The sequence below is a fragment of the Botrytis deweyae genome (genome assembly GCF_014898535.1).
Source record: "Botrytis deweyae strain B1 chromosome Unknown BDEW_027, whole genome shotgun sequence".
Lineage (NCBI taxonomy): Eukaryota > Fungi > Ascomycota > Leotiomycetes > Helotiales > Sclerotiniaceae > Botrytis > Botrytis deweyae.
The window spans coordinates 34,719-60,385 of record NW_024066234.1 but is presented as its reverse complement, the minus strand read 5'-3'; the positions used below and the strand labels follow the sequence as shown (position 1 = coordinate 60,385).

At 43.7% G+C, this 25,667-nt stretch overlaps 7 protein-coding genes across 7 annotated transcripts; 5 read left to right on the top strand and 2 right to left on the bottom strand.

Annotated features, from left to right (window-relative positions):
• Nucleotides 1-1,615: 1,615 nt before the first annotated feature.
• EAE98_009256 (uncharacterized protein) lies at nt 1,616-3,709 on the top strand (the record flags this gene model as incomplete). Its single annotated transcript, XM_038956877.1, has 2 exons — nt 1,616-2,158; nt 2,249-3,709. 2 exons carry the CDS (start codon nt 1,616-1,618, stop codon nt 3,707-3,709), a joined length of 2,004 nt encoding a protein of 667 aa, XP_038806644.1.
• Nucleotides 3,710-4,754: 1,045 nt separating this feature from the next.
• On the bottom strand, nt 4,755-5,190 carry EAE98_009255 (uncharacterized protein; the record flags this gene model as incomplete). The annotated part of the gene is made up of 2 exons (XM_038956876.1): nt 4,755-5,052; nt 5,159-5,190. The coding sequence occupies 2 exons, from the start codon at nt 5,188-5,190 to the stop codon at nt 4,755-4,757; spliced, it is 330 nt and encodes a 109-aa protein (XP_038806643.1).
• Nucleotides 5,191-6,639: 1,449 nt separating this feature from the next.
• On the top strand, nt 6,640-8,774 carry EAE98_009254 (uncharacterized protein; the record flags this gene model as incomplete). Its single annotated transcript, XM_038956875.1, has 3 exons — nt 6,640-6,691; nt 6,784-7,248; nt 7,306-8,774. 3 exons carry the CDS (start codon nt 6,640-6,642, stop codon nt 8,772-8,774), a joined length of 1,986 nt encoding a protein of 661 aa, XP_038806642.1.
• A 3,841-nt stretch (nt 8,775-12,615) lies between these two features.
• On the bottom strand, nt 12,616-15,034 carry EAE98_009253 (uncharacterized protein; the record flags this gene model as incomplete). Its single annotated transcript, XM_038956874.1, has 2 exons — nt 12,616-14,674; nt 14,730-15,034. 2 exons carry the CDS (start codon nt 15,032-15,034, stop codon nt 12,616-12,618), a joined length of 2,364 nt encoding a protein of 787 aa, XP_038806641.1.
• A 1,554-nt stretch (nt 15,035-16,588) lies between these two features.
• Nucleotides 16,589-18,399, top strand: EAE98_009252 (uncharacterized protein; the record flags this gene model as incomplete). The annotated part of the gene is made up of 2 exons (XM_038956873.1): nt 16,589-16,666; nt 16,777-18,399. 2 exons carry the CDS (start codon nt 16,589-16,591, stop codon nt 18,397-18,399), a joined length of 1,701 nt encoding a protein of 566 aa, XP_038806640.1.
• Nucleotides 18,400-19,882: 1,483 nt separating this feature from the next.
• On the top strand, nt 19,883-20,969 carry EAE98_009251 (uncharacterized protein; the record flags this gene model as incomplete). The annotated part of the gene is made up of 2 exons (XM_038956872.1): nt 19,883-20,435; nt 20,500-20,969. The coding sequence occupies 2 exons, from the start codon at nt 19,883-19,885 to the stop codon at nt 20,967-20,969; spliced, it is 1,023 nt and encodes a 340-aa protein (XP_038806639.1).
• An 892-nt stretch (nt 20,970-21,861) lies between these two features.
• EAE98_009250 (uncharacterized protein) lies at nt 21,862-24,697 on the top strand (the record flags this gene model as incomplete). The annotated part of the gene is made up of 3 exons (XM_038956871.1): nt 21,862-21,936; nt 21,995-24,502; nt 24,560-24,697. 3 exons carry the CDS (start codon nt 21,862-21,864, stop codon nt 24,695-24,697), a joined length of 2,721 nt encoding a protein of 906 aa, XP_038806638.1.
• Nucleotides 24,698-25,667: the final 970 nt, after the last annotated feature.

Below are 25,667 nucleotides of genomic sequence, written 5' to 3'. Positions count from 1 at the left end.
TTCACTGCATTGGGGGGCTCGCTTAAAGGATTGAAATGCATAGATTTATTAGATTCATAACCATTTGTCTCTTGGTGAAGCGGACTTGAAGATCGAAAGAGCTTTCTAGATGCTGGCGATTGTTTAAATTCTCTCTAAACATGCTTTATGGATTGGTGGAGGGTTGGGGGAGGATTGATGGGGTTGATTGATTGGTTGGTTACTTGTATCTACGCAGACTTCTTGGCCATGTATGGTCTTGAATAGTACAGAGTCTTCACAGCCAAGAAGAAACGAGCCATCCGAGGTTACACTTCACATGGCATAATGATATAGTTATACGTTCCTGTTGTGATTGCAACACAGTATCTAACTGTCAATCTAGAAGAATAGAGAATTGTTGACGGAAATATTTACTTCGTGTCGAGATCCAAGGGAAATCCCTCTTCTAGACTTTTCACAAGCAAGCATAAACGTGGAGCGTGGGGGGTAGGATTGAGAGGGTCACACACACACACACACAACGCTATTATTCTATATTCATAGTCACCTTGTCTCAAGAGGAAAGTGAGATGTGAATGGTCCAGCTGATGTTGAGTGTAGTGTTAGCCGATGATTGCTTTCCGCGCTTGCCTCAAAATGCAATACTCGTGGTGTTGAAGACGATAATCTATGGAGAGAGTTATTTTGTGACATTCTTCCACAGTCTCCTCCTTCAAGTCAAGCAAAAGCTTCTTTAGGAAGATCAATGTTCATGTCTACGTAACAGATTTTATATGATATTGCGAGCACGAATCGGTAATATCCCACCTCCACCATTCTAGTGGTTGGTTTTGCAGTAGCCGTAGTATCGCCTACAACATTCGAGAAATCCAAAACGACTACGACCTGCCCTGCTTGCCCATCATTAAGTTTGAAAAAAAGTAGAAATAACTTTTTGATATTTTAATATTAATATTTGTTTTTTCTACATCTAGAGCATCCGTTTACTTAACCACCTGCCCAATGGAAGACAGTTCGCACGGTCTTATTACATAAATAACAAAGTCACTCCCTGTGCTCTCCCAAGTATTGGTGCGATAAGAAGTGGGTGTGCTAGTTGAACTTCCAAAAAAAACGAGAAGAGCCCCCCCAAGTGGGAAGAAACGATCCATCTTAATTAGTACGGGGTTTCAACGACGACCGAATGAACTTGCCCGTACATTCTACGAGGTCGAGGTCGAGATCGATATTCTTTTGGCCAACACAGAATTGTTAGACAACATACACATTGTTGGTTGTCGTCTGCATTTCTTTGATTACTCGAGAGAAATTTTACATTGAAAAGCGATTGCGCCTAGAAAGCCATTAGCCGTCAACCAATTCCCCGTTCCCCAACTTGCTCACTGTCGAAACGGAAGCTCAAGTCCTGCTTGTGAACTTTCCGACCTTTGATTTCTACGACACATTTCGCCAAATGGAGTGATATAGGTGATCAACACAACTCGCACTCTCATCTGATCAGATTCCAATAGTCCGCGCACGGCGCATATACCATCCTCACCAGGACCCCTCAGTTTGCGACCATTTATTGTACAACCACAACGCATTCGTGCACAAAATTGGCGGAATTTATTGATTGATCATAATCGCAATCATGGACACTTCTGGGGTTTGGGATGCTCAGGATCCTACTTTATCTGTTCCTTCGCAAGATGACTTTCAACAATTTCTTGACCTGAACATGCACAACATGGCCGATACCCTCCAGTTCGACTTCAATTTCAACCAGCAACAATCGCAAAGTCAACAGATGTTACATCAAGATGGGATGAATTCAATGAACACGGGGATGAGTGGCAATCATCAGATGGGGCATGATGGAACGATGCAAGAGCATATGCCTTCGATGACTACGGCTTCTGCCCATCCGGCCATACTCGGAACTCCAATCGTACAACCACATACTTCTACAGAGAGTTTGACAGACTTGGACGCGCAAATCCAATACCTACAACAGCAGAAGCGTGAGCATCAGCTACGGCAATCACAGGAACAACAGCGGAACTTTTATGCCCAAAGTAGGATTATTCCACCCACACCCAATAGTATAGAAATGCATGGTGTCAATCAACATTTCTATACTCCAGCAGAGCATCCGCCATCTGTATATGAGCCCTATCGTCTGAGGGAGCAAGAGGTTAGTCAGATTGATTATACTTTCGCGTCCTTATTTAATGGTTTCACAATTCAATAAGTATAAGAATGAAGTGCTAATAAAACTGATCAGATGGCATTTACTCCGCTCGTGTCACCAGCTGTTACTCCTCTAGAAACTCAATTTAATATCCCTGATTACACTGTCCCCGGAGCTTATTTTAGTCCCTTGAGCTCCCCAGCTTTACACGCCCAAAATGACCACCAAGTTATGTTCGACCATCGTCATTCGGGGTCAAATGATTCCCCAATTGACATGAATGGTGATTCACATTCTGCGCCAGTGAGCTCTATAATTCCGGCTCGGAAGCCTACCCGAAAGTCTGTTGCACCAAAGCCTCGGGTGAACACTCGTGTAGTTCGGCAATCGCCAATTGTCAAGCCAAGTCGGGGTAGGAAAAGCTTAAGTTTGAGTGCTCAGGCGCTAGGAGAAATTATTGAGCCATTGAGTTCGCAAATGTCTCATTCTAAAGGAACTGGATCAACGAACTCAGCAGCAAGCACCGACCATTCTGAAAATGGCTCTATATCTCCTGAGCACCTATCGGATATGGCGCCTCCACCGTTACCGAGCTCGGCTGGAAGATCACCCTATGTCGTAGCACAAAAGGACAATGCCAAGAATAAGTGGATTCCCCTTGGATCACCAGCTACGCCAGCTTCGCTGATGAGAATCACAAAATCTCCTACTGCTATTGAGTCGGGACTGGGCCAGGAAATGGAACTTGATGATCCTGTTTTGGACGGGTTCGCGTTGCCAGAGGCTGCCAATACCACTATAAAACCTACACTGTCTCGTATCGATACACAATCCGATGGACAAATGACACCAACTTTGAGCTCAACAGGATCCAAAACTCCTGGGTTCAAACCTCTGTCGTCGCCAGTAGTTGCACTTCCTGGAGCAGCATCATCTTCCAGTCAGAGTCCTCAGATAGATGCCATGAATAGTGCAAAGAGTGCCACACGCAAGACGCCACAAATGCTAGCACGAGGTGCTAAGAAGAGGGCAAGTAATTCCGTCCTTGCTTCACCGGCTCTTCTTCCCAAGATATCACCTAGCATCAAACCATTACTCCCTGGTGGTTCATCCATGCACGACGACGCCACTGCTTCCCTTCTACTTGCGTCGAAGTCAAACTACCAAAACATACTTGAAGGAACTCATCTTCCTGGCGTTTCGTATCCTTCGGAACTATCCACTAATTTAACATCGAAACGTACTTCTCATAAACTTGCCGAACAAGGAAGACGAAACCGGATCAATTTAGCACTTACAACATTACACGATATGATACCATCCGAATATTACCCTCGAGGAAAACCCAAAGATGCTACGGGAGACAAGAGTGGAAGTGGTGATGGTGGAGAGAACGAGTCCGCAAGTTCCAAGGGTGGACAGAGTGCAAATAGTAAAGCCGCTACAGTCGAAGTCGCCATTGAATACATCAGTCACTTGGAAAAGGTTTTGGCTGAGGCCAATAAAAGAGCAGAGGAAGCGGAACAGAAACTTGTGGAGAAAGAAAATTTATAATAATGTGTCTGAAGTCGTTGTTTCTCGGTGGCATTTATTTTATTCTGGGAGGCAAAATTACGGGTTCATGGGCTGTTGAACGGAGTTATTGATACCTGGATACGAAGCTTCTGATTTCACGGCTGAATGTGTTCCAGGGCATTTAAGGTGTCGAGGTTTCTTCTGGGAATTACTGGGTCTGGGGGGTACATAAAAGTTTAATTGCGAGACAACAATATTGGGGGAAATCGGCGGGAAAGCTACGTGATATGGGTCTATCACTTAGCGTTTTCTATATGGTGCATTTGATACACATCAACACGATCAGACGCTAGATGAAAGTTACCGATGTTATATTCTCGGCTGTGGGGCTGTGGTAATGGGTGGAATGAGTGATGGGTAATTGTAGATATGTATTTAATTTTTTATAGAATAAAGGTATTTTCTTGAATACAATTATGATGATATTTTGCTGCTTTGTTGAAACTTTGAAAAGGGGTTTGGCTATAAGAAGAGACTTGTGGTTTGGTAGGCTGTGGTGTAGGGTTTCATGGTTTCGTTGGATTGGTAGAAATCGAAGATTCGCTACCTTTGGTTTGAATGAAGGGGCACATGTGGATAATTTGCTTGAATGGTTATTTTGCTATATGACATGAGAGTGGTAGCAGCACCTGCTTCGATATCTCTCGAGCATGTATGTATAGACGTATGTATTAACTCAAGATCCACATGATGTACTACCCCCAATGGTTTTGATTGTACACCCTTGACAAAAACACATCGTCGTAAATAGCTGCATCGAATCTGTCCTGTCGTGAAACAGATTGATGTATGAATATCCGGCGCATGTGCATTGGGCGCTTGATATGCGATTTTCGAGCCACCAAATGATTTGTCGACTTTCTCCCCCCTTCTTCTCATTCTCCATTCTCGATTCTTTAATTTCCTCCCCCCTTTGTCACTCTGCATCTTGTCTTTCTGGAAAATCATCTGGGAACTAGCAAGTCATGAAGAGAAGGGTTCCGAGATATCTGTGCATGCGATTTATCTCGCGAGCCATCACGAATCAACATGTGCCTTGGACTGACTCCCCACTCTCGAGAACATCGACGTCTAATTCCTCCATGACGCCCAAGACGACGGATACACTCTCCATGAAACCGTTGACGGCCACGCGCAACATGCGGTTTGTGGTTGCGCGGTAGGAGGTGCGGAGGATGGATTTGGGTGCCGAGGAAGAGTCTGGAGAGGGGGAGACGAGGGAGAAGGTGCGTCGGACGAGGGGGGAGAGCTCGGCGTCGACGGAGAGGGCTGAGAGGGCGGCGGATGCGAGGCGTGGGGTGGGGAGGGGAATGTCGAGGGTACTGTTTTGGGGGGAGGGGTTAGGGTTGTGGGGTTTGGGGGAGGGAAGAGGGGATATGGGAGATGGGATGTGGGATTGAGGAAGGAGGAGGGAGGGAAAGAACTTACAGTGTACAGGGAAATTCTAGTTCGGTGGTCATTGTTGTTGATGTTTGAGGTTTGAGGTTTGAGGTGGAATGGGTGGATTTTATTGTATGTATCTTGTCGATTGTGTATGAATGGGGGGGGGTCAAAAAGTGCTGCGCATAGCATTGGTTATTAATTTGGAGGGGAATGGAGATTTAAGTGCAAGGATTAGTTTGTCAATTTCAAGTAGTAACCGAGTGACAGGCAGGATTATTGAGATATCCTGTATGAGACACTTGACACTTGAGAATGAATGTTAATATCAATATCAAATCTATTCATTATTCTTATTAGTGTTTGAGGGTTACAAATGTTCAATTTGAGATACTGAGATACTGAGATATACTGTTGGGTGTGGGTGATTTCACGGAAAACAAAATATTGCGAGGAATTTGTTTTGATTTTTTTGATTTTTTTGATTTTTTGAGAATAGACCCTGTTCTTTTTGGATGATGTGTTTTGGCGGTGATAGGGACGGGATAGGGATGGGGTGAAGGAATAGCAGGGATGTTTAAAAGTTTGGAGGGGAGGTTGGTTTGAACTTTGAAGAGAGAGTGTGAAGGTTCCTTGTGATAAGTGATGTTGAACGCCTCTCTGGTTTTGCTGAGAAAGGTTTGAGACAAATGGATTCTTTAATCGTTGATTCTGTCCATCTGATAGATATATACTATATACTAGAGAGGTACTGGTACATAGGTAGGGAGTAGAATGCGGTGCTAGATCAGATAAACCCCAATGATAAATAAACCTCATGAAAAAAGAAATCGAAGATATACTAGGTAGGTATGTACTCGGTATCTGACAAGCGATTCATATCCACCAGCCATATAATAAACAAACTTTTTATTTACATACGTTCTGGCCCATATATCCATCCATCCATCCATCCATCCATCCATCATAATAATAAAAATAATATACTCCGTAATAACTTGTTTGGAATCTTGACCTCCCACCCTGGCTCGCCTGGTTCATGTTGCTGGTCAATTCTCGTTGCCGGGTCAGAATAATTACTATAAACAGACTAGTAAATTGTTATTGATCGTTAACATTCACCATACATACAAATCCATAAGAATTCCTAACAATTATTTTGGAAATCCTTCTTCTACTTAAACTTTTCCCTTCGGATTGTCATTGAGATTTCTGTTTTCATTCGTCTCTTTTATGAAAAGGAAAGATATCTTTCATTGATTCCGTCGCCGTTAAAAAATTCTTATACACATCAGCTCTTGCGCAGGAGTGTTTACTTGTTTTTCTTTGGGAAGTCAACAACAACAATATAAACTTTGCGCCTATCGTACCAGGTACCATCTCACCATCTTGACCTCGAGTATTCACCACAACCATCGCACTTGCCTACGAGATCAATACACCCTTCATCACGACACATTTACACATTTACACGCTCGAGCTTCGCGACTGCCAGAATAGCTTGGTGCCTTTGTGTGCCTCATTCCACGATGCCTCCTTCCTCTCAATTGAAGTACGGCCAAATCATCGAGTACATCCCAGGTATGTTACTTTACTTACAAGATCATCAAAACATCATTCACTGCGCGACTCGATCCATTGAACATCTTCGGCCCAGTATCGTTATATTATAGATATCATGCATCCAATGGACTATAATTCTATGCTCGAGTGGGCAACATTACTACCCAACGATAAATATACTGGCGCCAGCGCAAAGAAGGGTCCAAAAGAACCTCGAGAAGAGGATAGACCGTTTCACTGGCTAACATACACAGACCGATTGTATTTGGCATCTTACACTACACCTCCCTCACCCGATACGCTCTTCCCGTACCCTGAGCAACAGAGCTCTCGACGATCTCCGACAAAGCGGTCAGCGAGAGCTGCAGATGGACCTTCAGTCGTTTCCGACAAAAGAGAACCCCCTCATTATTTCTCCGTTGACGATACCCTCCTCTACAATGCCTTTCACCATGACTTTGGACCATTACACATTGGACATCTCTACAGGTTCGCGGTTCAATTTCACGACATCCTTGGCGCTCCAGAAAATAAGAACAAACCTGTCGTGTTCTGGAGTAAAGCGGATGCGCGTAGTAAGCTACTGTTTCATAAAAGTTTGCTGGTGGAAAAAAACTAATCGAGTGACTTAGGTCGAGCCAACGCTGCATGTCTCCTAGCCACGTATATGGTCTTGATCCAATCATGGGCACCACATCTCGCGCTTGCGCCAATCGCTCAAGCAGACCCACCTTTGATGCCTTTCCGCGATGCAGGATACAGTCAAGCAGATTATGGCATTACAGTTCAAGACGTTGTGTATGGTGTCTGGCGCGCAAAGGAACAAGGGTTCTGCGCGTTGCCGCAATTCGATCTCGAGGAGTATGAAAGATATGAGCGCGTGGACCAGGGTGATTTCAATTGGTTGACCCCCGATTTCCTTGCATTTGCTTCCCCACAACATCACCCGGTGCAACCAATACTTCCTTCTTCTCCACTGTACGCGAGTTTGCCAACAACATTGGAAGACGTGGATACCCACCCAACCTTACCCACACCTTTCAAAAATGTTTTGAAGCATTTCACATCACGAAACATTGGCTTGGTGGTTCGTTTGAACTCGGAACTATACTCTCCATCTTTTTTCACGGCGCTGGGTATTGAACATTTGGACATGATCTTTGATGATGGCACGTGTCCACCACTTAGTGTTGTCCGAAAGTTCATTACTTTGGCACATGAGATGATTACTGTTCAGAAGAGAGGCATTGCTGTGCATTGCAAAGCTGGACTTGGACGCACTGGATGTTTGATTGGAGCATATTTAATCTACCGATATGGATTCACTGCCAACGAGATCATTGCGTATATGCGCTTCATGAGACCGGGAATGGTGGTTGGTCCTCAACAGCATTGGCTTCATCTTAACCAAGGAACTTTCCGAGAGTGGTGGATTGAAGAGCAATTTGAGATCAGAATGAAGGAGAAGCTCGCCAATATCGCTCCAGTCACCCCAAGAAAGGGACATTTCACAACTAAGAGTCAAGTCGTTACTCCTCCAAATGGCAACCAAAGAACCCCACTTGGTGAAGTAGACAATGAGAGAAGCCACAGCATTGGAGCTCAGGAGGATTACTTGCCGGCCCCAACTCCAGGTCAACCAAGAAAGACAGGCAGAGCTGACCGACACCACCCATACGGGCGTCATGCTTCGGCTTACTCCGAAGATGAGAGCGCACATCGTGAAACGGAAGTCATCTCAATTCATCGGTCATCAACTGATACAAATGAATCTGAAGAGGAATGGCAACTCCGCATGCGTACCCGTAAATCATCTAGATCTCCAGCCCGAAGCGAGAGGTCAGCGAGATCCATAAGTCAGACCACCACGACAATCTACACATCCATCGATGACAGTAGCTACGACGTTGAGAACATTGGTGTCGGAGCTAGACCTAAGACACCATCCACCGTCAAATCCGGCAGTGGCTCACTTGGAAAGGTTCGCGGCAGTCCTAAGCGTAGTGGTGACAGTCTTCGGAATAAAGAAACTTCTGGAGCAGTTCGCAAAACGAGTGGGAGAGTTGGCAGTGTTAGCACTCGCAAAGTCTCCGGCATGTAAATGATTCACGATTTCAAAATCAATTCCTGTACTGTATAGTACCTTCGGCATGCATTTTAGAATTCTGGCGTCTATGTTGTCGTTGCAGCATATATGAAGCAAATGCGGAAAGGGTGTGTGGCGTTATCAAATTAAACTTTGTCATTTGCTAGTGCAGATGTTGAGCATAGTGTCAGGCTTGTTTGGTCTCTTTTTAGCATTTACAACTGCTTGTTTTGTCTATTGGATGGAGTTATATGCGAGGTTTTGTTCATCTTTTCCCACGTCTATCTTGGACTTTAATGGCGAGGGTGACAATGGGTTGGATGGGTATATTGAAAGTGGCGCGTGGTGAGGGGTAACGTGGGAGCTGGTGGGGAAAGGGTGGCTTTTCTAGAAATCTCTTGCTTTAGGATTGGGTCTGGGTTTGGGGTTTGGAGTGGCATTCGTCTATTAGCTGTCTTGATTGGTTGTTTATTCTTGTTACAAAGCTATTACGAGATCATGAGAGTTGAGAATGGTATGGTTCTGTCTATGCCTGATTATATGTGAGTAGCCCGGGCTACTTGCTATATAATATACATACGTACGTTAGTACTATACATGGTAGAATTAAATTCAATCATTATGAAGAACACAAATATGATTGGGTGATTAAGTGGGTGAGTGTTAAATTTATAATCCGTGAGATGTTGATGGTAAATGATCTGGCGTGGATTATCTTGAGTTTAGTTGTATCGATGACAGATTGTTAAGCACTTTTGTTGAAAATATTGTATGTCTTGGTACCTATATAGTTTATTTGTTTCAGATTAATAAGTTATTATTTACTGCCCAATAAGTCCAAGTAGACGCACTGGCTTCTCAGCATACTAGATTAGTTTGCTTGTTTTTTTTGCCAGAAAAGAGGAGATGTTGATCAAATTGATAGACTGTTGGTGTGTATTATCTGGGAATTGGATGAGTGAGTTAGAGGTGGATGAATGAGTAAGAGCTGGATGAATGAGTTAGAGGTGGATGAATGAGTTAGAGGTGGCTGTGAAGGAAGCTGCGGAGTTGGTTCTTTGGATTTTGATGTTGGATTTTGATGTTGGATTTCGATGTTGGATTTTGATGTTGGATTTCGATGTTTGATGGATGATTAATGGTATGTTGAGAGAAAGGAGGAAGGAAGGAAGGAAGGGAGTTTAGTGGATGGATGGATGGGTGGATGGATGGATGGATGGATGGATGTTATTGTATTGTACTGTAGTGTAGGTATTGTTTGAAATTGAGGGGAGCTTCTAGTGAAGGGAGTTAGGAGTCGGGAGGGTGTGTAGTTGTTGCGGTGTTGCGGTGTTGCGGTGTTGCGGTTTTGGGAAGGGGGCGGAGGATTGGGGGAGGATTGAGGGGAGATATGTTGTGATGATGTTTATTATTTTGGGTTGTGGATATAGTAGGCAGTTGAAGTTTGGGGTGTGGTAATCTTGTACGTTTGTTGCATCGAAGCAAGATGTGCGAGGGGAGATCAATCTCGATGCCACTTGAACACTTCATGCCTTGTTTCATCTTGCGCAACTGTAGATACCTAGGACCTTGGAATAAAGCCACTCCACGTGATTGCGTTTGAAAGTATGCAGGTCGGACAGCTAGTGCGATGAAGTCTTTTGAGGAGCTGGAGCTTGGAAAGTGCTTCTGAATCTCTCTATTTTCTTTTTAAATCCTTCTCGGGTAGGAGTTTATTAGTTGGTTGATGATTAGAAGGGTTTTTGTTCATCTTCTTTGATTTTCATCTTCGATGTTTGTTTGACTCCTCGAAGTTTTTTGGCTCTTTCTCATCCTTCGATTTTAAATCCGAAACACCAAGCATTGTTACACCGCATATTGACAATCCCTTGCATCTTGAGCTACCAACTTCTCTCCACATCCTCTAGTCACCAAGTTCCAAACTCGCCCCACGAAAGCTTTCCCTCCGTCCTCCACTCAACATGTCATCCACTCCATCCACATCCCAATACGATGCCATCGGCTCTCGCTACGCTGCTATCAAAAAGTAGCCAGGCTCCTCTTTCGAACTAGCAGCCATCCAGACACACATTGGAAATATCACCGATCTCCGCATCCTCGACCTCGCTTGCGGTACCGGATATTACACACAAAAGCTCTTGGAATGGGGCGCGGAGCGCGTAGTGGGTATTGATATTTCCCCGACGATGATAGCATCCGCACGCATTCAATGCGGAGGAGGAGGAGACGCGGATCCAAACAGCGAGAATCCAAAAATTGCTTTCCGCGTCGCAGATTGCAGCACGCCGCTCGAGAATCTCGGCGAGAAATTCCATCTCGTGCTCGCCGTCTGGCTGCTGAACTATGCGTCTGGGCGACGGGAACTCGGAGCCATGTGGCGCAATATTTGTGCGCATCTGGAACCCAGTGGGAGGTGTGTGGGGATCGTGCCGAATTTTGAGAGTTTGCGTGGGGGGAGCGTGGGGGGAGCGTGGGGGGGTCGCGGTATGGCGTTGCGAGGAAGATTGTGTGTAGGGTGGAGGGGGGTGCGAAGGTGAGGATTTCTGTGGATGCGCGGGAGGGGGAGGGGGAGGAGGAGGAGGAGGAGGAGGAGGAGGGGAAGGGAAATCCGCTGGTTTTTGAGGCGTATGTGTGGGAGAGGGAAATGCATGAGGAGTGTGCTAGGGAAGCGGGGATGGGGGAGCTGAAGTGGGTGGAGTTTGTGGATCCTTTAGTGGAGGGGTTGGATTTTGAGGAATTTTTGAATGTGCCGCATTTTCAGTGCTTTGTTGCTTTGAAACCGGGAGAATGAGAGGGTTGGGTTTTGGTGGTTGGCTGAGTGGTTTATTGTAGGTGGAGTGGGAGGATTGGTGATATGATAACGGCTGGGCGAAGGGAGGAAATTGGAGCCATGAAGCGAGTGCTAGTTATACATTTGCCGAGAGCACTTTAGCTCAATGACACGAGGAAATTCTTTTATACTATGAGTTGATAATTACAATTTCTCTTATTCTATTATTTCAAAAACGTTAATTAAATCCGTCTTGTGCGATTAGCTGCGCCCTAAAGACTTTTAGATTTGTACTTGAATACACATTAAATTAGGGGTCGCCCATCGAATAGTACGACATCCTAGGAGATAAAAGTCGCAATTTTTAGAACCCTCTGAGGATTCCACCCATGCATTAATATATAATCTCATAAGAAATATTCGACAAAGAGACCAAGGCTATACTTGCTTCTTTCCTGGCCAAGTCTGTAATCCAGCTGGCTCGCTATCTATGATATATAATATAATATATGATATCATCAGACGAGCTTGCTGAAGATACCTATCTTCAGACAATCAATTACTCCATCTTTCGCTTAGATACCCCTCCTTATGAACTAATTCTCCAATCCATCTCCATTATCTTTTCTTCGGCGAGCCTAGTGGCACAGAGAACTTTTTATATTTTCTGACTCCTTTGTTGGCTTATATAGGTACTGAAGCTCCATGATGCGTCTCAGGAACTTTGAAAATGTTTATGACTTGTTCAAAAATGTATCATTGAGTGAGGATTACCAAAATTGTGGCGATATTTAGAGGAAATCAATCCAGACTTGGAGTTCTGGCAGCTCCATCTGAATTTTTGTTTGTCTGATGAGATTTATTCGTCGGTGTTAGATGTGGAGAATCGAGTGTGTGGTGTGCGTCAGCGGATGTTTGAGAGGTTGTGGACAATTTGAGATGAGAACAAGAAAACCGTATGGAAGGAGACGATTGATAGGCTTCTCAACCCAAAATCCATCGACTCGCTTGATTGGCCCGTCACCATATCATTGCCTCACAGTCAATGGAATCACGATAACAATGTATCTCTTCCCGCAATTACTTTCACGTCGCATCAACACCCCAGGCCTGGAGTAGCGTTGGCTCCAATACAGCTCTGTAAGCGACCAAGGCCGATACAACAGCCAGTCGTTTTTGTAATTTATCAAACCCTTCCTGATCACTTGCCGATAGATGTTCCTGCAAATAATCCTGCGCAGCCGTTCGATAGCTGCGTCCATTTGGGGCTCTGCAATTCACATGGGCTCCGTGTTGAAGTAGAATGGCAACACAGTCACAATAACCTTTGCGTATCGCGTGATATAATGCAGTGTGGCCATCTCGATCCTTTTGATAGATATTAGCACCGCTCTGGCAAAGTAATTCGACGATCGCTTTGGTGGCGGATTCATTTGTGGGAGAAGTAGGTTCGATGATGGCTGCGAGAAGTGGTGTTCTACCGGCTTGATCATAATGATTGATATCTGCTCCGAAAAATATGTATTGCTTCAGCCTATCGAGGCGTCTTTCGGTATCTTCCAGAGTACAAGTTCTGGGTGGTAGGACCAAGCAATGGAGGGCATTGCTACCCGTACTATCCTCGGTGTTCGGAACGGAATCCGCCACGTTGGGGTTGGAATTTCTAAGAACCGCAATACGGTTTTGTGTCTCCTCAATAGAGTTACCAGGGATTTCAGTCTGTGTAATGAATCGATTGGCGATATTTTCGTAGACTACTATAGCTTGCGCGTAGCCGACATGGCCATATGATGCATAAGGATTTTGAGCTTGGGCAACATTTCGTATATGTTGTGCTGCTGTCAGACCTTGATTATCCCGAAGCGAGAATTGTATTACTCTTTCGGGTCCGTAGAAATCTACTAGGTCATGATACACATGAGGCAGTATTGGATTTCGAAGAAGACCATGCAGCACCGTTCGACCATTATGATCACGTTGCTCTAGTAAACCGCTATCTTTGAACATCTCAAGGAAGTTAATCAAATCATCACTAAAACGGCTGGCGTCCAAAACATGTAAGAAGCTCTGGCCAATAGTGTTTAATCGTCCTGGGTCAATGCCAGACGCAATCATGTACTCAAGGACATCCTTTCGCCCAGCTGCTGCAACATAGTGGAGTGGAGTATTCCCTGCCCCATCAATCTTGTCTTTGTTGAAGACATGTCCTAGTATTGTGAGAATTTGATGGTCAGGTAAATCGATCATGCAGAGGCAAACAGCATGGACTTGAGTGACCCCACATTCGCATACAGTTCTCTTGCCGAGTGCAATATCCATGTGATCATTTCTGCAAGGAATCGTGTGTAGTATAGATGATCGGCGTGGAGAATCTAGCTTCTGCCGTAGAAGAGAGTTCATTTCATTCGATGGAATCATGGAGTTAGCATCGAAGAGTTGGTAATACGCTTGATCCGGACTATCAGGTCTAGGGTCAACCATGTCAAAGTCTCCATCAACAGAGGCCTCCTGTTCCTCTTGTATATCATCATCTATTTCTTGATATCCTAAGAGTTTCTCTACCACTTCCATCGAGTAATAGCCAGAATCGGTATCAGATTTGACAGACGAGATTGGTGCAGTTAATACGCTGGGGTTGATATATTCGGGAGATACATCGTTATTGTTTTGACTTTCGGCCCAGCCAATGACTTCCTGTGAGATGAATGAACTTGCCGAAGAAGGCAAGCAAGTGTCCATTGGAATCTGCCCATTGGTAAATTCGTCAAAATTTCTCGGCGAAACACTATCCAATTGGAAAGTATGGTCCAAAATTGTAGAGCCTTGTGGCATAATGGATTTCGACGCTTTGTGGTCAAGTGGTTCTATGACATCGGTTATTGTCTTTCCTTTAGTCGTGCCAAGAGTTGGAGAATCTCCAAATCCAAATGGTGTGTTGAATACATTGAGGCGGATATGACTGGGACAAGCAACTGTTTCTAAATTCGATAGGTCAGATACTTCCGAGAGACCATTCTGAAGGTCAAGTTGAATTTTTCTCTCCCAAGCTGCTGCTTCCTCTCGCAATCGACTCAAAAATATCTGCCTGGAATGTGGATTAAGAGGGTAGCCCCATGCCTCTAATCTGTTATCACAAGTTCGCGGTCTGTTATAGTATACATTAACTAATTGTCGTGTGAGACCTCAGTTACTGTACTTACGATTGACTTGAGAACCGGTAGCCTGTGGCAGTGATCTCTCGTAATATGCCTGCGGAGCTAAAATTTCGCATGTAGTAGAAGAAGATATCGCGTTTGTGTGCTTCCCATTCATGATGCTTCCGAACTTCAGAGAGTTTCAAGAGTTTTCCGTGAATGGTATTTGGTTTGCTGATACGTTTTCGTTCTTCGCGTTCCTCGTAACATGCTTGTAGAAACTCTTGTCCGTGGAAGGTCTGTAAAAAGGCAAAACAGCGCTCGCACTCATCCGGTGAGATATCGGACGATTCGGCATTGGGGGTAGACATGCTGACTCAATGGGTCCCTTGAACCCCTCCGAAGTACAAGGAAATCAAAAGGTCGCAAGATTGTCATAAGAAACTCAAAATTTGTGGTACTAGTCGTTTTCGCAATGTTCGACAAGAAGCTAACTAAATCTCTTCTGAAAGAGAGTGGTCTAGTCGCAAGTAGCTCATGGAATATACATAAGTGGAAAGTATCACCAAAGATTTCCCAATTGCCCGTATAGACCAATGACTTATCCAGAGAATTCAGGCTGGATTGGAAATCCTACCATGAACATTGAGTTGCAGAAGGAGAGGAGTATTGCCACCAAGCCTTATGAGTGACAAGGCTGGACTTGAATTCCATTCAAACCTCCCCGAGCTTGGATAATGATTACAAAGTACATAGGATGTGCTCGAAAAGTTAAATTATATACAATGAAATCGACACGGTTTGCGATAGCAAAATGTCATTGAAGTATAGAGAACGAATGTTGAGATAGCAGCAGCACAATGAGAAAAATGATGAGGAGTGATGAGCATATCAAAACATTGCGAATGCACCGCTACGTGATAGACAGGCATTTCAATCCTGTTCTAATGTTTATCTGTTTCTGAGGGCTTGCATTGTGAACTTGTAGTGGCATTGGCCTTGGCTAAGGCTCATTCAGCCACTGAGTTGCATTCAGGCGAATTGCGAACTTGCGAGCAGGGGGGGTTGAGAAAATTCATCGTATGGAAAAGATGTACGGAGCAAAGAGCCACAAGCTGAGCTCGTTTATTTAGTTAGTACAGATGAACCTGGATATAAGGGCCTAAAAATTTCAAGGCCTAAATGCTTATATATAGGGGTTTCCCGTATATACAATTTCAGTCTCAGTATTTAGCCTCGTTTTATACCTTTAGTCTCGTTTTATATCTTTAGTCTTTTTATTTTTATTAGTTTTGTTATATGAATTTATAAATTCATTATATAATAGATTAAAGCTTAAATTAATATTACTAATTTTTATAAGGGCATTAAGAAAATTAGAATTATATACTTTTATATAAAGGAATGCCCGTTTAAGTCAATTTCATCATATAAATTTTTAGGAATTCTAAAAAACATGCCTGTATAAAGGGGATGCCCGTATATCACGTGCCCGTATAGCCAGGTTCATCTGTACTCAGACTCTTCAGTGATTACATAATATCAGCAGGCTTTTGGCCTTGATTTCAAGGTGTGACTCAATTGCTTATTAATAATGGGGCAAGTAAGACTGATGGTGCTGTGGCTCTAACATTGAAGAAAGCCAGAAATACCGGTAGGTAACCGTCGATGACGGTCCACCTTCAAGCTTCCAAGTTACCTAGGTAATCCCTTTTAGAAAGCCCCATGTAAGGGATACTTCAAGTTAGGGTGGGGCATCTACAACATCCAGCCACTAAGTAAGCTCTGAAGGTCTTGTCGGCGCAATGACAGTCTGTGGGCAATATTGAAATCGTTATTTAGGAATCAAAATCTTCTCGTAAAACAACGTCGACAACCTGCTTGACCACTAAAAAACACCATGCTGTGTGCCTAAGCCTTACGTTATGGCGGCATCAGTTAACAGCCGCGATAATCCAATTCAAAGTCAACCGATGAAGCGCAAGAGAGCTCGGGCTTCAAGAGTACGTTCTGGATGTAAAACGTGGTCGGTTCCGTTCTCTTCCGGATTCATTCCAATCAAGTTGTTCACCGAGATCCGTGACTAACATCTCATGTAACAGCAAGTGAGTAGCCCGAAGGATTTGGACATGCTCTCAGGGACTCTGACATTATCTGTCCGTCAAGAAAACGCCATCTTAAATGCGACGAGGCAAAACCGACATGCCACCGTTGCTGTCATGACCGGGTCAATTGCGATGGCTATGACCTCTTGCGCCAGACGAGTGTGACCCATCATGAAGGACATCCAGAGTATAACACAATACAACTTGTCCGGCCCATACAGTCACTGCTCACAGATATAAACACCCAAGATCTATATTTCAATCATGCTGTTCAATATACGATCCAGGATTTGTCCGATTCAACGACAAGCACAAGTTTTTGGGTCGACTTCCTCCCCCGGTCATTATCGCAGATTGCAGCAACACGCTATGCCTTAATAGCATTAGCAGCTGCTCATATTGACTTCCTAACACAAAAAACAGTCAATTGCAGCTTTGCAGCTGCAACCAAGCACGAACGATCTGCTATACTGCACTATAATATGGCAATTCGACATTTGCAACCTCTTATGTCCAAGGCGACACCAGAAGATGCTGAGGCCGCTCTAGCTTGTTGTATCTTGTTCATATGCCTTGAAAATATTCGAGGACGATATGCTGAATCACTTAAGCACTTACAATCGGGAGTTGGCTTGCTTGTGTCTTTGCTGGTCCCCGATTCGAAGCGTCGCTCTTGGACATCCCGAAAAGGTCGTCTTCCAGTGGCGTTGCACCAAGCAATATCATCTACAGGCCAAAATAAGCGTACTATAGATCATATCGCTGTGTTATTCTCCCGCCTTAGTCTGGAGACGCATATTCTCACAGACAGTGAAGTGGTTCCGCTCATAACCATCTCACGTGCAAGTCCGGATCTTGGCCAACTCGAGTTACAGTCACTTACGCCTATCATGACATTGGATGCTGCTAGAGGCGAGCTTCATTCATTTGAGATTGCCCATGATATGTTTTATCAACAAGCGTACAGTAATATTAAAAGCAGGCCATCTCATAGTGATACACGATCTAATCAGCAGCCTGAGTACTTATTGAATCTGTTTAGCTGGGATGAAAAAGTTGCTTATCAACAGTTATACCGACAATTTTGGCAATGGAGCGCCCGTTTCGACCAGTATATCCTCGAACACGCTTCTTGTCCAAGATCGTCTAAGGATTTATCCGACGCATCCAAGATACGTCTTCTGCAAAAGACATGGACTGCTATGCTAGACAAAGAGCCGTGGACATTCAGCGGCCAAAACTTCCCTGCATTCGGCGTCTTGGACGAGTTCCTACCTGAAGTCGAATCGATCATCAAATTAAGGGATTCTTCCTCACGGCCTCTCATTACATTTGGCGCCGACATTGTACCCTATATAACGATTGCTGGATATTTAACGGATGATTTGGGATTGCTGCAGCGAATTATCAGCGCCCTTAAGCTGCTTGATAGGAGGGAAGGATTGTGGGATAGCAACGATATTGCTGAGATCTTTGAGGCCTCTATCATAGCACATGCGGATCTTGGATTGGATATCAGACATAATAGTAAGGGCATTCTTCACATGGCCAAAAAGCTTTGGGAGATGAATATCTCATGTATCTCGCCGAACAACTCGATCGTTTTACTAGCTAGAAATATCGAACCATGAAGGTGACTTCTACAACAAGGATACCAAACACATAATAGCAAAAGAATAAAAGACTAGAAGTTGATACAAGTTCATGGTTCGTGACACCTACCTCCACTTTGCCATACCATGCTGTCCAAGGTTTATTAAATTCAATGAGAACCATTGAAAAGTGTATGTAAAAGTAATGTAAATCACCAGTGATGCCGCCAGAATAGATACAATTGAGGCAGCTCTCTGTGCGTTGGCTGCAGCGCTTTCGAAATTTGTCCTATTCTCTGTTACTAAAGGGGTTTCGAAAGCAGTAGCAAGCTCTGATTTATCATCACTTTCCTTTGAAATAGAAGTCGTGATTTACTTTACAGAAAGTCTTGGCATGGTTGTGAGTAGGAAGGACCTGTTCAAAAATACTACCTAGGTAGCATCTTCAACATGGAAGGATTTTAAATCTTGCTTTGTGATTGGTGCATCCGTAAATTTCTCAAAACGGTTAAGCCCACACGTGGCTCAGTCCCTATAAGTGGAGTTCCGTGATATCGGCCTTGGCAGCGGCATTGGCATCGGCTAAAACTACTCAAGCTCCACCTCCAGTCAAACTTTCTGCTTCTAATTAGTGCCGTCGTAGATTTACCAAAACGGTTACTGTAAAATTCCACCTTATGTTGCGCAGAGACTTATTAGACAATGATTGTTAACGCTTCTCGCCAGGAGTCATTTTCTTGCTTTAGTGGGCAATGCAAGGTACATTCAATTAGCCATTGACACTGGGCATGCATAGATCAGATGAGTACTAGGAATGGCTGTTTACTGGTTTTGATTTGATTTGTTCTGTTGCTTCTAGGATGGAAATTTTCGAAGCCAAATGGAAGAGAGGCAGAAAAAAAGACAGCTTGACGTGCTACAAAGTCGTAGATCATCATTTGTCCTTGCGCCCTTTCATATTGCATATGCGATAATGTATAAGGGCACCTAGACTCTCAGAAATATGGTAGGATTATGAAGCTGGCTCAAGGACCACGAATGGAAACTCCTTTCTTTAGTCACTATGTTGTAAAGTTCGGCATCAAGGAGCACTTCACTTGGCGCATGAAAATTGTTTGAAAATATCAGGAAGACAACCTGTTTTGAGGCAAGCACCTTGCACACGAACTCGAGGCAATAACCGTTGGCCTTTTTTTCATCGGGCTCCCCATTACCTATGATGTCTTGGTGCTACCTGTTAGTGCAGTTTATTGTGTTGGTGCAACCTCTAGTATTTTCCGCAAGCCACAATGCATTGTCTCTTGGCATATGCCCAAAATATACATTTAGAGCTCGATCGCAAAACACGATGGAATAGCTAGAATAGCTTATATACAGAAACCCACCAAAATCTCGTATGTCATTAGGCAATACGAATATAAAAGAGAGGAAGGGAGTAGTACATAATTTAAGAAATAAATCGGGCATTCTCAGAATCTCTCGCTTTGCAATTCTGTCGATTTCCTGCTTTTTTTGTTCAAGCATGAGTTTAAGCACTATCAGGCTCGACCCTTGGGGTGATCTCACTCTTCGAATCGGCCCAGACGGCGCAACAGACGACTACATTGTCTGTCCGAGAACACTAGCCCGTGCTTCCCCAGTATTCGAGCGTATGCTGTATGGCGGGTTTGCGGAACGAGAGCCCAGCACAAGGGCAGCAATCAATGAATGGATCGTACGACTACCAGAAGGCAATCCCATAACCATGGGCCTTTTCCTTTCGATAATACATGGCAATTACGATGAGACTTTACAGAACCTTTCTCTTGATGAGATCTATCACTTAACCGTCGTAGTGCACTATTATGATGCAACCAAAGTACTTCGACCATGGGCAGAAATCTGGATCAACCATATCGCCAGTTTGGTTGAAGATGTTAACACGCCGATGCTGAGGGTCTTATGGATTGCGTGGGAACTTGGTAGTATATCATTATTCCGGATCGTATCGCGTCAAATCTTGCTGGAGTTCGACGCTGCAGACTTTGAGGATGCATTATCCTGTAGCAGCACGCAAACACCTCCTGGTGTACTAGGTACGTCTTAAAGAACTCCCATTGATGCCAGTGTGGGGAACTAAAGTACTGATCCATTGGCAAGAACATATTCACTCTGTTCGAGAAAATGTACTGTCCTCGTTGCTACAGCCATTCAGGGACTTGATTAGCCACCTACTAGTTGAGAATGAGAAGCCACGATGGTGTCGACACGCTGTTTGGATGGGACCGCATAGGTGCGAATCGATAATCCTCGGGTCGCTTACATGGTGTCTCTGTAAATCGAAACTCTGGCCACTACCAGAAGCACCTGATATCTATGAGAGTGTTGCAGCAATTTACACACGCTTGTCAGGCCTCATAATCCACGATTTGGGGCAATTTGATAAGAAAGAAGATCATAGTATCTGCAATCCGTCAGGAATGATCGATTTGCACATGAAAACAGCCCTTACTTGTCTTACCCTCCCATTGACTCGAAGGCAGATTGAGTACATGAGAAAACAAAAACACATACTTGACATGAAGGATGGTTGTTTCAAACCACTCCTGAGTGATAAGTCTGCAGCATAATTCCCTACACAAGTTAGTTATAGAAATCAAATCCAATCAAGAGCATGTTATCAAAAGAAGATATTTTGGCCCACTTGAATCTACATCTACCTGAAAAAGCTAGTCTACGCCGTTACATTGATTGGCGTGATCTACTTCTCTTGCTAGCCACTTAACAAGGCTTTAAATCATAACTTGCGCTTTTCCCAAACCGCTTAGCTTTTCGTCACTGTCAAAGTAAAGGCTATACATTTCCCCTGACTCCACATTCTTTTCTTAGCCCAGCTAAACTTGCGGCAGCTCCACCTAGTCCACATAGCACCATTATGCGACCTAGTAATTATGAGGTAGGCTCTAGCTAGGACTCATTGCTTACGTATTTCGTAACTGCATTTTCTAAGAGAAATATTTAAGGATGCCCATGAATGGGTCTTCTTAAGAAACCTTTAATATGCCGATGCGATCTAAGCCTCAATGCCTTCATGAATTGTCTTAAACGCAAACTGTTGTGATACGAGTGAATGTGCACACGTGAGTGCGCTAGAGCACGAGCGTATTGCATATAGGTACCTATCGTGACTCTGAACCTGGAACAAACACACAATATTAGTCAATGCATCAAACACATTATAAAGACGTCATAATCACCACCGAGGTGATACCAACACAAAAGCATCTTAAAGGGGTCAGCTTGACTATTTAGCTGTCAGGACTTGCACAGGACATTCTTGACAGCAACTGGCTAGCCATTCTCCGAAGACATACATTCACATGACGATACTATTCTCGTGTAATCAGACCCGGAAATTTCTTCTCGACAATCCTCCGAATTATTATCTTGATCGTTTCTTCTTCATTCTTTCCTTTCCTTTTCTATCCTTTATTCTTCTTCAATTCAAGAGGCCAAGTGAATATGGAAGCACCAAGGAGCTGGAATAATTCAGCTGAAGACTATCCTATGAATGATCTTAATCAACATCCAAACAACGTAAGCCCACGACTCAAAGAGTTGATCAAAATACATTTGCTAATAAACTTTTGAACAGTCTGTTACTGATCCTGCTACACAGTTAACTAACACTGATCATATAAGTGATGTACATCAATCAAATGATGCTCATGATGTTGGTGAAAGTTTGCTGTCAGGTCATAGTGGTTACAATCCAGAAGCACCTTATGTGACTGGCACTGGCCAGGTGCGGTATCAAAATTCACCAACCAGACCAGCGAACGGCGAGGATTTTTTCGGGGATCAACGCAATCTTCCAGGCGACGACGACCAGAATTTTTACACAAACCCCAACGACTCCTTTGTTGCGCAAGAAATGCCGTCTGCTATCGGTACTCATGGAGCTCTCCGGCGCCGCGCTACTCGAAAGATTAAACTGATCCAAGGCGGCCAAGGATCAGTCTTGAGCGCAAACTATCCCGTACCAAGTGCAATCAAGAACGCAGTGCAGCCCCAGTACATAGATGTGGAGAATGGCACCAACGAGTTCTCGGAGATGCGTTACACCGCGGTGACTTGTGATCCCAACGATTTCACCTTGATGAACGGTTATACACTACGCCCGCACATTTACAACCGGCACACCGAGCTTTTGATTGCGATCACCTACTATAATGAAGACAAGATACTCTTCGCTAGAACCTTGCATGGTGTGATGGAGAACGTTCGCGATATTGTGAATCTGAAGAAGTCCAGGTTTTGGACGCAGGGTTCAGCAGCATGGGAGAAAATTGTAGTGTGCCTAGTGTTCGATGGTTTCGAAAAGGCGGATGCAGGTGTGCTCGATCTTCTTACAACTGTTGGGGTGTATCAAGACGGAGTGCTAAAGCAGGATGTGGATGGAAAGGAAACAACAGCCCATGTCTTCGAGTTCACGACACAGTTGTCCATCACCCCCGACCTACAGCTCGCTCGTCCCAGTCCAAATGCGGATGATTCTGATAACTTGCCCCCAGTGCAGCTCCTCTTTTGTCTCAAACAAAAGAATACCAAAAAGATCAACTCGCATCGTTGGTTGTTCAATGCTTTTGGACGGATTCTCAATCCGGAAGTCACTATTTTGATCGATGCAGGAACAAAACCTGGTCCTCGCTCTCTATTAGCCTTATGGGAGGCATTCTATAACGACAAGAACCTTGGTGGCGCATGTGGTGAGATCCACGCTATGCTTGGTCCTCGAAACTCCAAGTTATTAAATCCGCTTGTGGCGGTACAGAATTTTGAATATAAGATTTCGAATGTTCTTGATAAACCCCTCGAGAGCTCCTTCGGCTACGTCACTGTTCTCCCCGGCGCATTTTCAGCATATCGCTTTCGAGCGATCATGGGCCGTCCCTTAGAGCAATATTTTCATGGCGATCATACATTATTATCTGGCAAGAAAAGCATCAACAACATGAATATATTTAAAAAGAATATGTTTCTTGCAGAAGATCGTATTCTTTGTTTCGAGCTAGTTGTGAAAGAAGGACAAAACTGGCACCTCTCTTATGTCAAAGCTGCCAAGGGTGAGACAGACGTGCCCGAAGGCCCTGCTGAGTTTCTCAGCCAGCGCCGCCGCTGGCTGAATGGATCATTTGCTGCCTCGTTATACTCGCTTATTCATTTCGGTCGCATGTACAAATCCGGGCATAGTCTGATCCGGATGATAATTTTTCATTTCCAGCTGCTATACAACATTGCCAATGTTGTGTTTAGTTGGTTTTCCTTATCATCCTATTGGCTCACTACCACTGTCATCATGGATCTTGTCGGTACACCTGTAGTTGCATCAGAATATCACGGCTGGCCGTTTGGTGATACTGCATCCCCCATATTCAACCATATTATTCAATATATTTACCTTGCGTTTGTGATCATACAATTCATTGTAGCCCTTGGAAATCGGCCAAAGGGATCGCAAGTGACCTATCTTGTATCGTTTGTAGTATTTGGATTTATTCAGCTTTACGTCATCATTCTGTCATTCTATCTGGTCTATCGGGCGTTACGGACACCCATTGGGGACCAGATCGACACCTCTTCGGGCGCGGCATTCTTTGAGAGCATGTTTGGAGGAACTGGAGTCGCCGGCGTGATTCTACTTGCCTTGATCACCATTTACGGCTTGAACTATCTTGCCTCGTTCCTCTACTTAGACCCCTGGCATATGTTTCACTCCTTCCCGCAGTATATCATCCTCGCTTCGACATATATTAATATTTTGATGGTTTATGCCTTCAATAACTGGCACGATGTTTCTTGGGGCACGAAGGGTTCAGATCAAAGCGAAAAGCTCCCCTCGGCTAACGTGATCAAAGACTTGAAGTCCGGTCACGAGATGGTCGAGGAAGAGGAGATGCAACAAGTAGATATCGATCAGAAGTTTCAGGAGACCGTGCTAAGAACTCTGTCTCCTGTTGCAGTGGAGGTTGTCGTAGAAACAAAAGAAGTCGATGACACGTATAAATCGTTTAGGACCCGTCTGGTCGTCTCCTGGATCCTGTCGAATATGCTGGTGGTCTGGATCGTTACCTCTGATGATTTCGCATTCCTTGGCGTTGGTGTGAGTAACGAGACCTGATGATGACTCCTATAACAAAAATCTAACTCTTTCTTGCAGGAAGCCTCTACGACCCGGACACCAATCTACTTCCGATTTCTCCTCTATGCCACCGCTTTGTTGTCGATTATCAGATTTGTAGGGTTTCTTTGGTTTATCGGACGGACAAACATTATGTACTGCTTTGCGAAGAGGTAATCGCATATATTCGACAAGGCATTTGAAGCTGGATTAAGCTAGCAACAGATCATGCCTTTAAAGCTTTCCTAAGAAAATACTCTGCGTAGGCTGCGCAACGGATACCCGTGGGGTGGATAATAAGCTCGACAGATAATCAGATAATCTACGGATTATCTATCGAGGTGGTAGGCAATTCAAAAACACACATAGACAAATCACAAACATATTTACTATAGATTGTTTCCATATTCGTAAATAACCTGTTTAATAAATAGTGAATAATCTATGAATTATTTGCAGAAAAAAATTGAATTTGTCTTCGCTTAATTTTGAAACTATTCCCAATTCATTTTGAAGCTTAAAAGTAATCCATATTTGAATTTATATTGATCTTTATACTAATCATCTCAGAAATTGGAATAAAAAGCTACCCGTTAGGAAATAGAAAAGTAACTAGAAAATCCTCACTTTATAAACTCAAAGAAACCCTATAAATCATATTTTCTTTGAAAATTTGATTAGCTATAGATCAACGTAAAAACGTATACGAGGCAACTGTTGCGATTAAATCAAATAAACTAATATCCTAGTTTCGGTGAAATCTATTCGTCTCAGAAAAAGAAAAAGAAGTTACGCACTTTCATAGTTGAGACGAGATTGCCTTCATAGGCAATTAATCAACTCGCTTGATTTAGCGCTAAGCTCTCGCGATTTTAACTTTCTAGCTCGTCTTGGTTTAATAGTCGGCTCTTATAAACGACCGACTAGTTCCTAATCGGGGAAAGCAAATATCCCCGGAAAGCAAATTGTCCCTATGAGATTTTAATATAGATTTTATGATTTTTATTAAAAAATATCTGAATTTTATAAATAATATTATGAATTTTGAAGCAATTCAAATAAATCTAATATTATTAGAAAGCTGTAATCTTATTAAATATAATTATATAAAAACTTCAAAAATTATTCAAAAATTAAAGGTTGTATA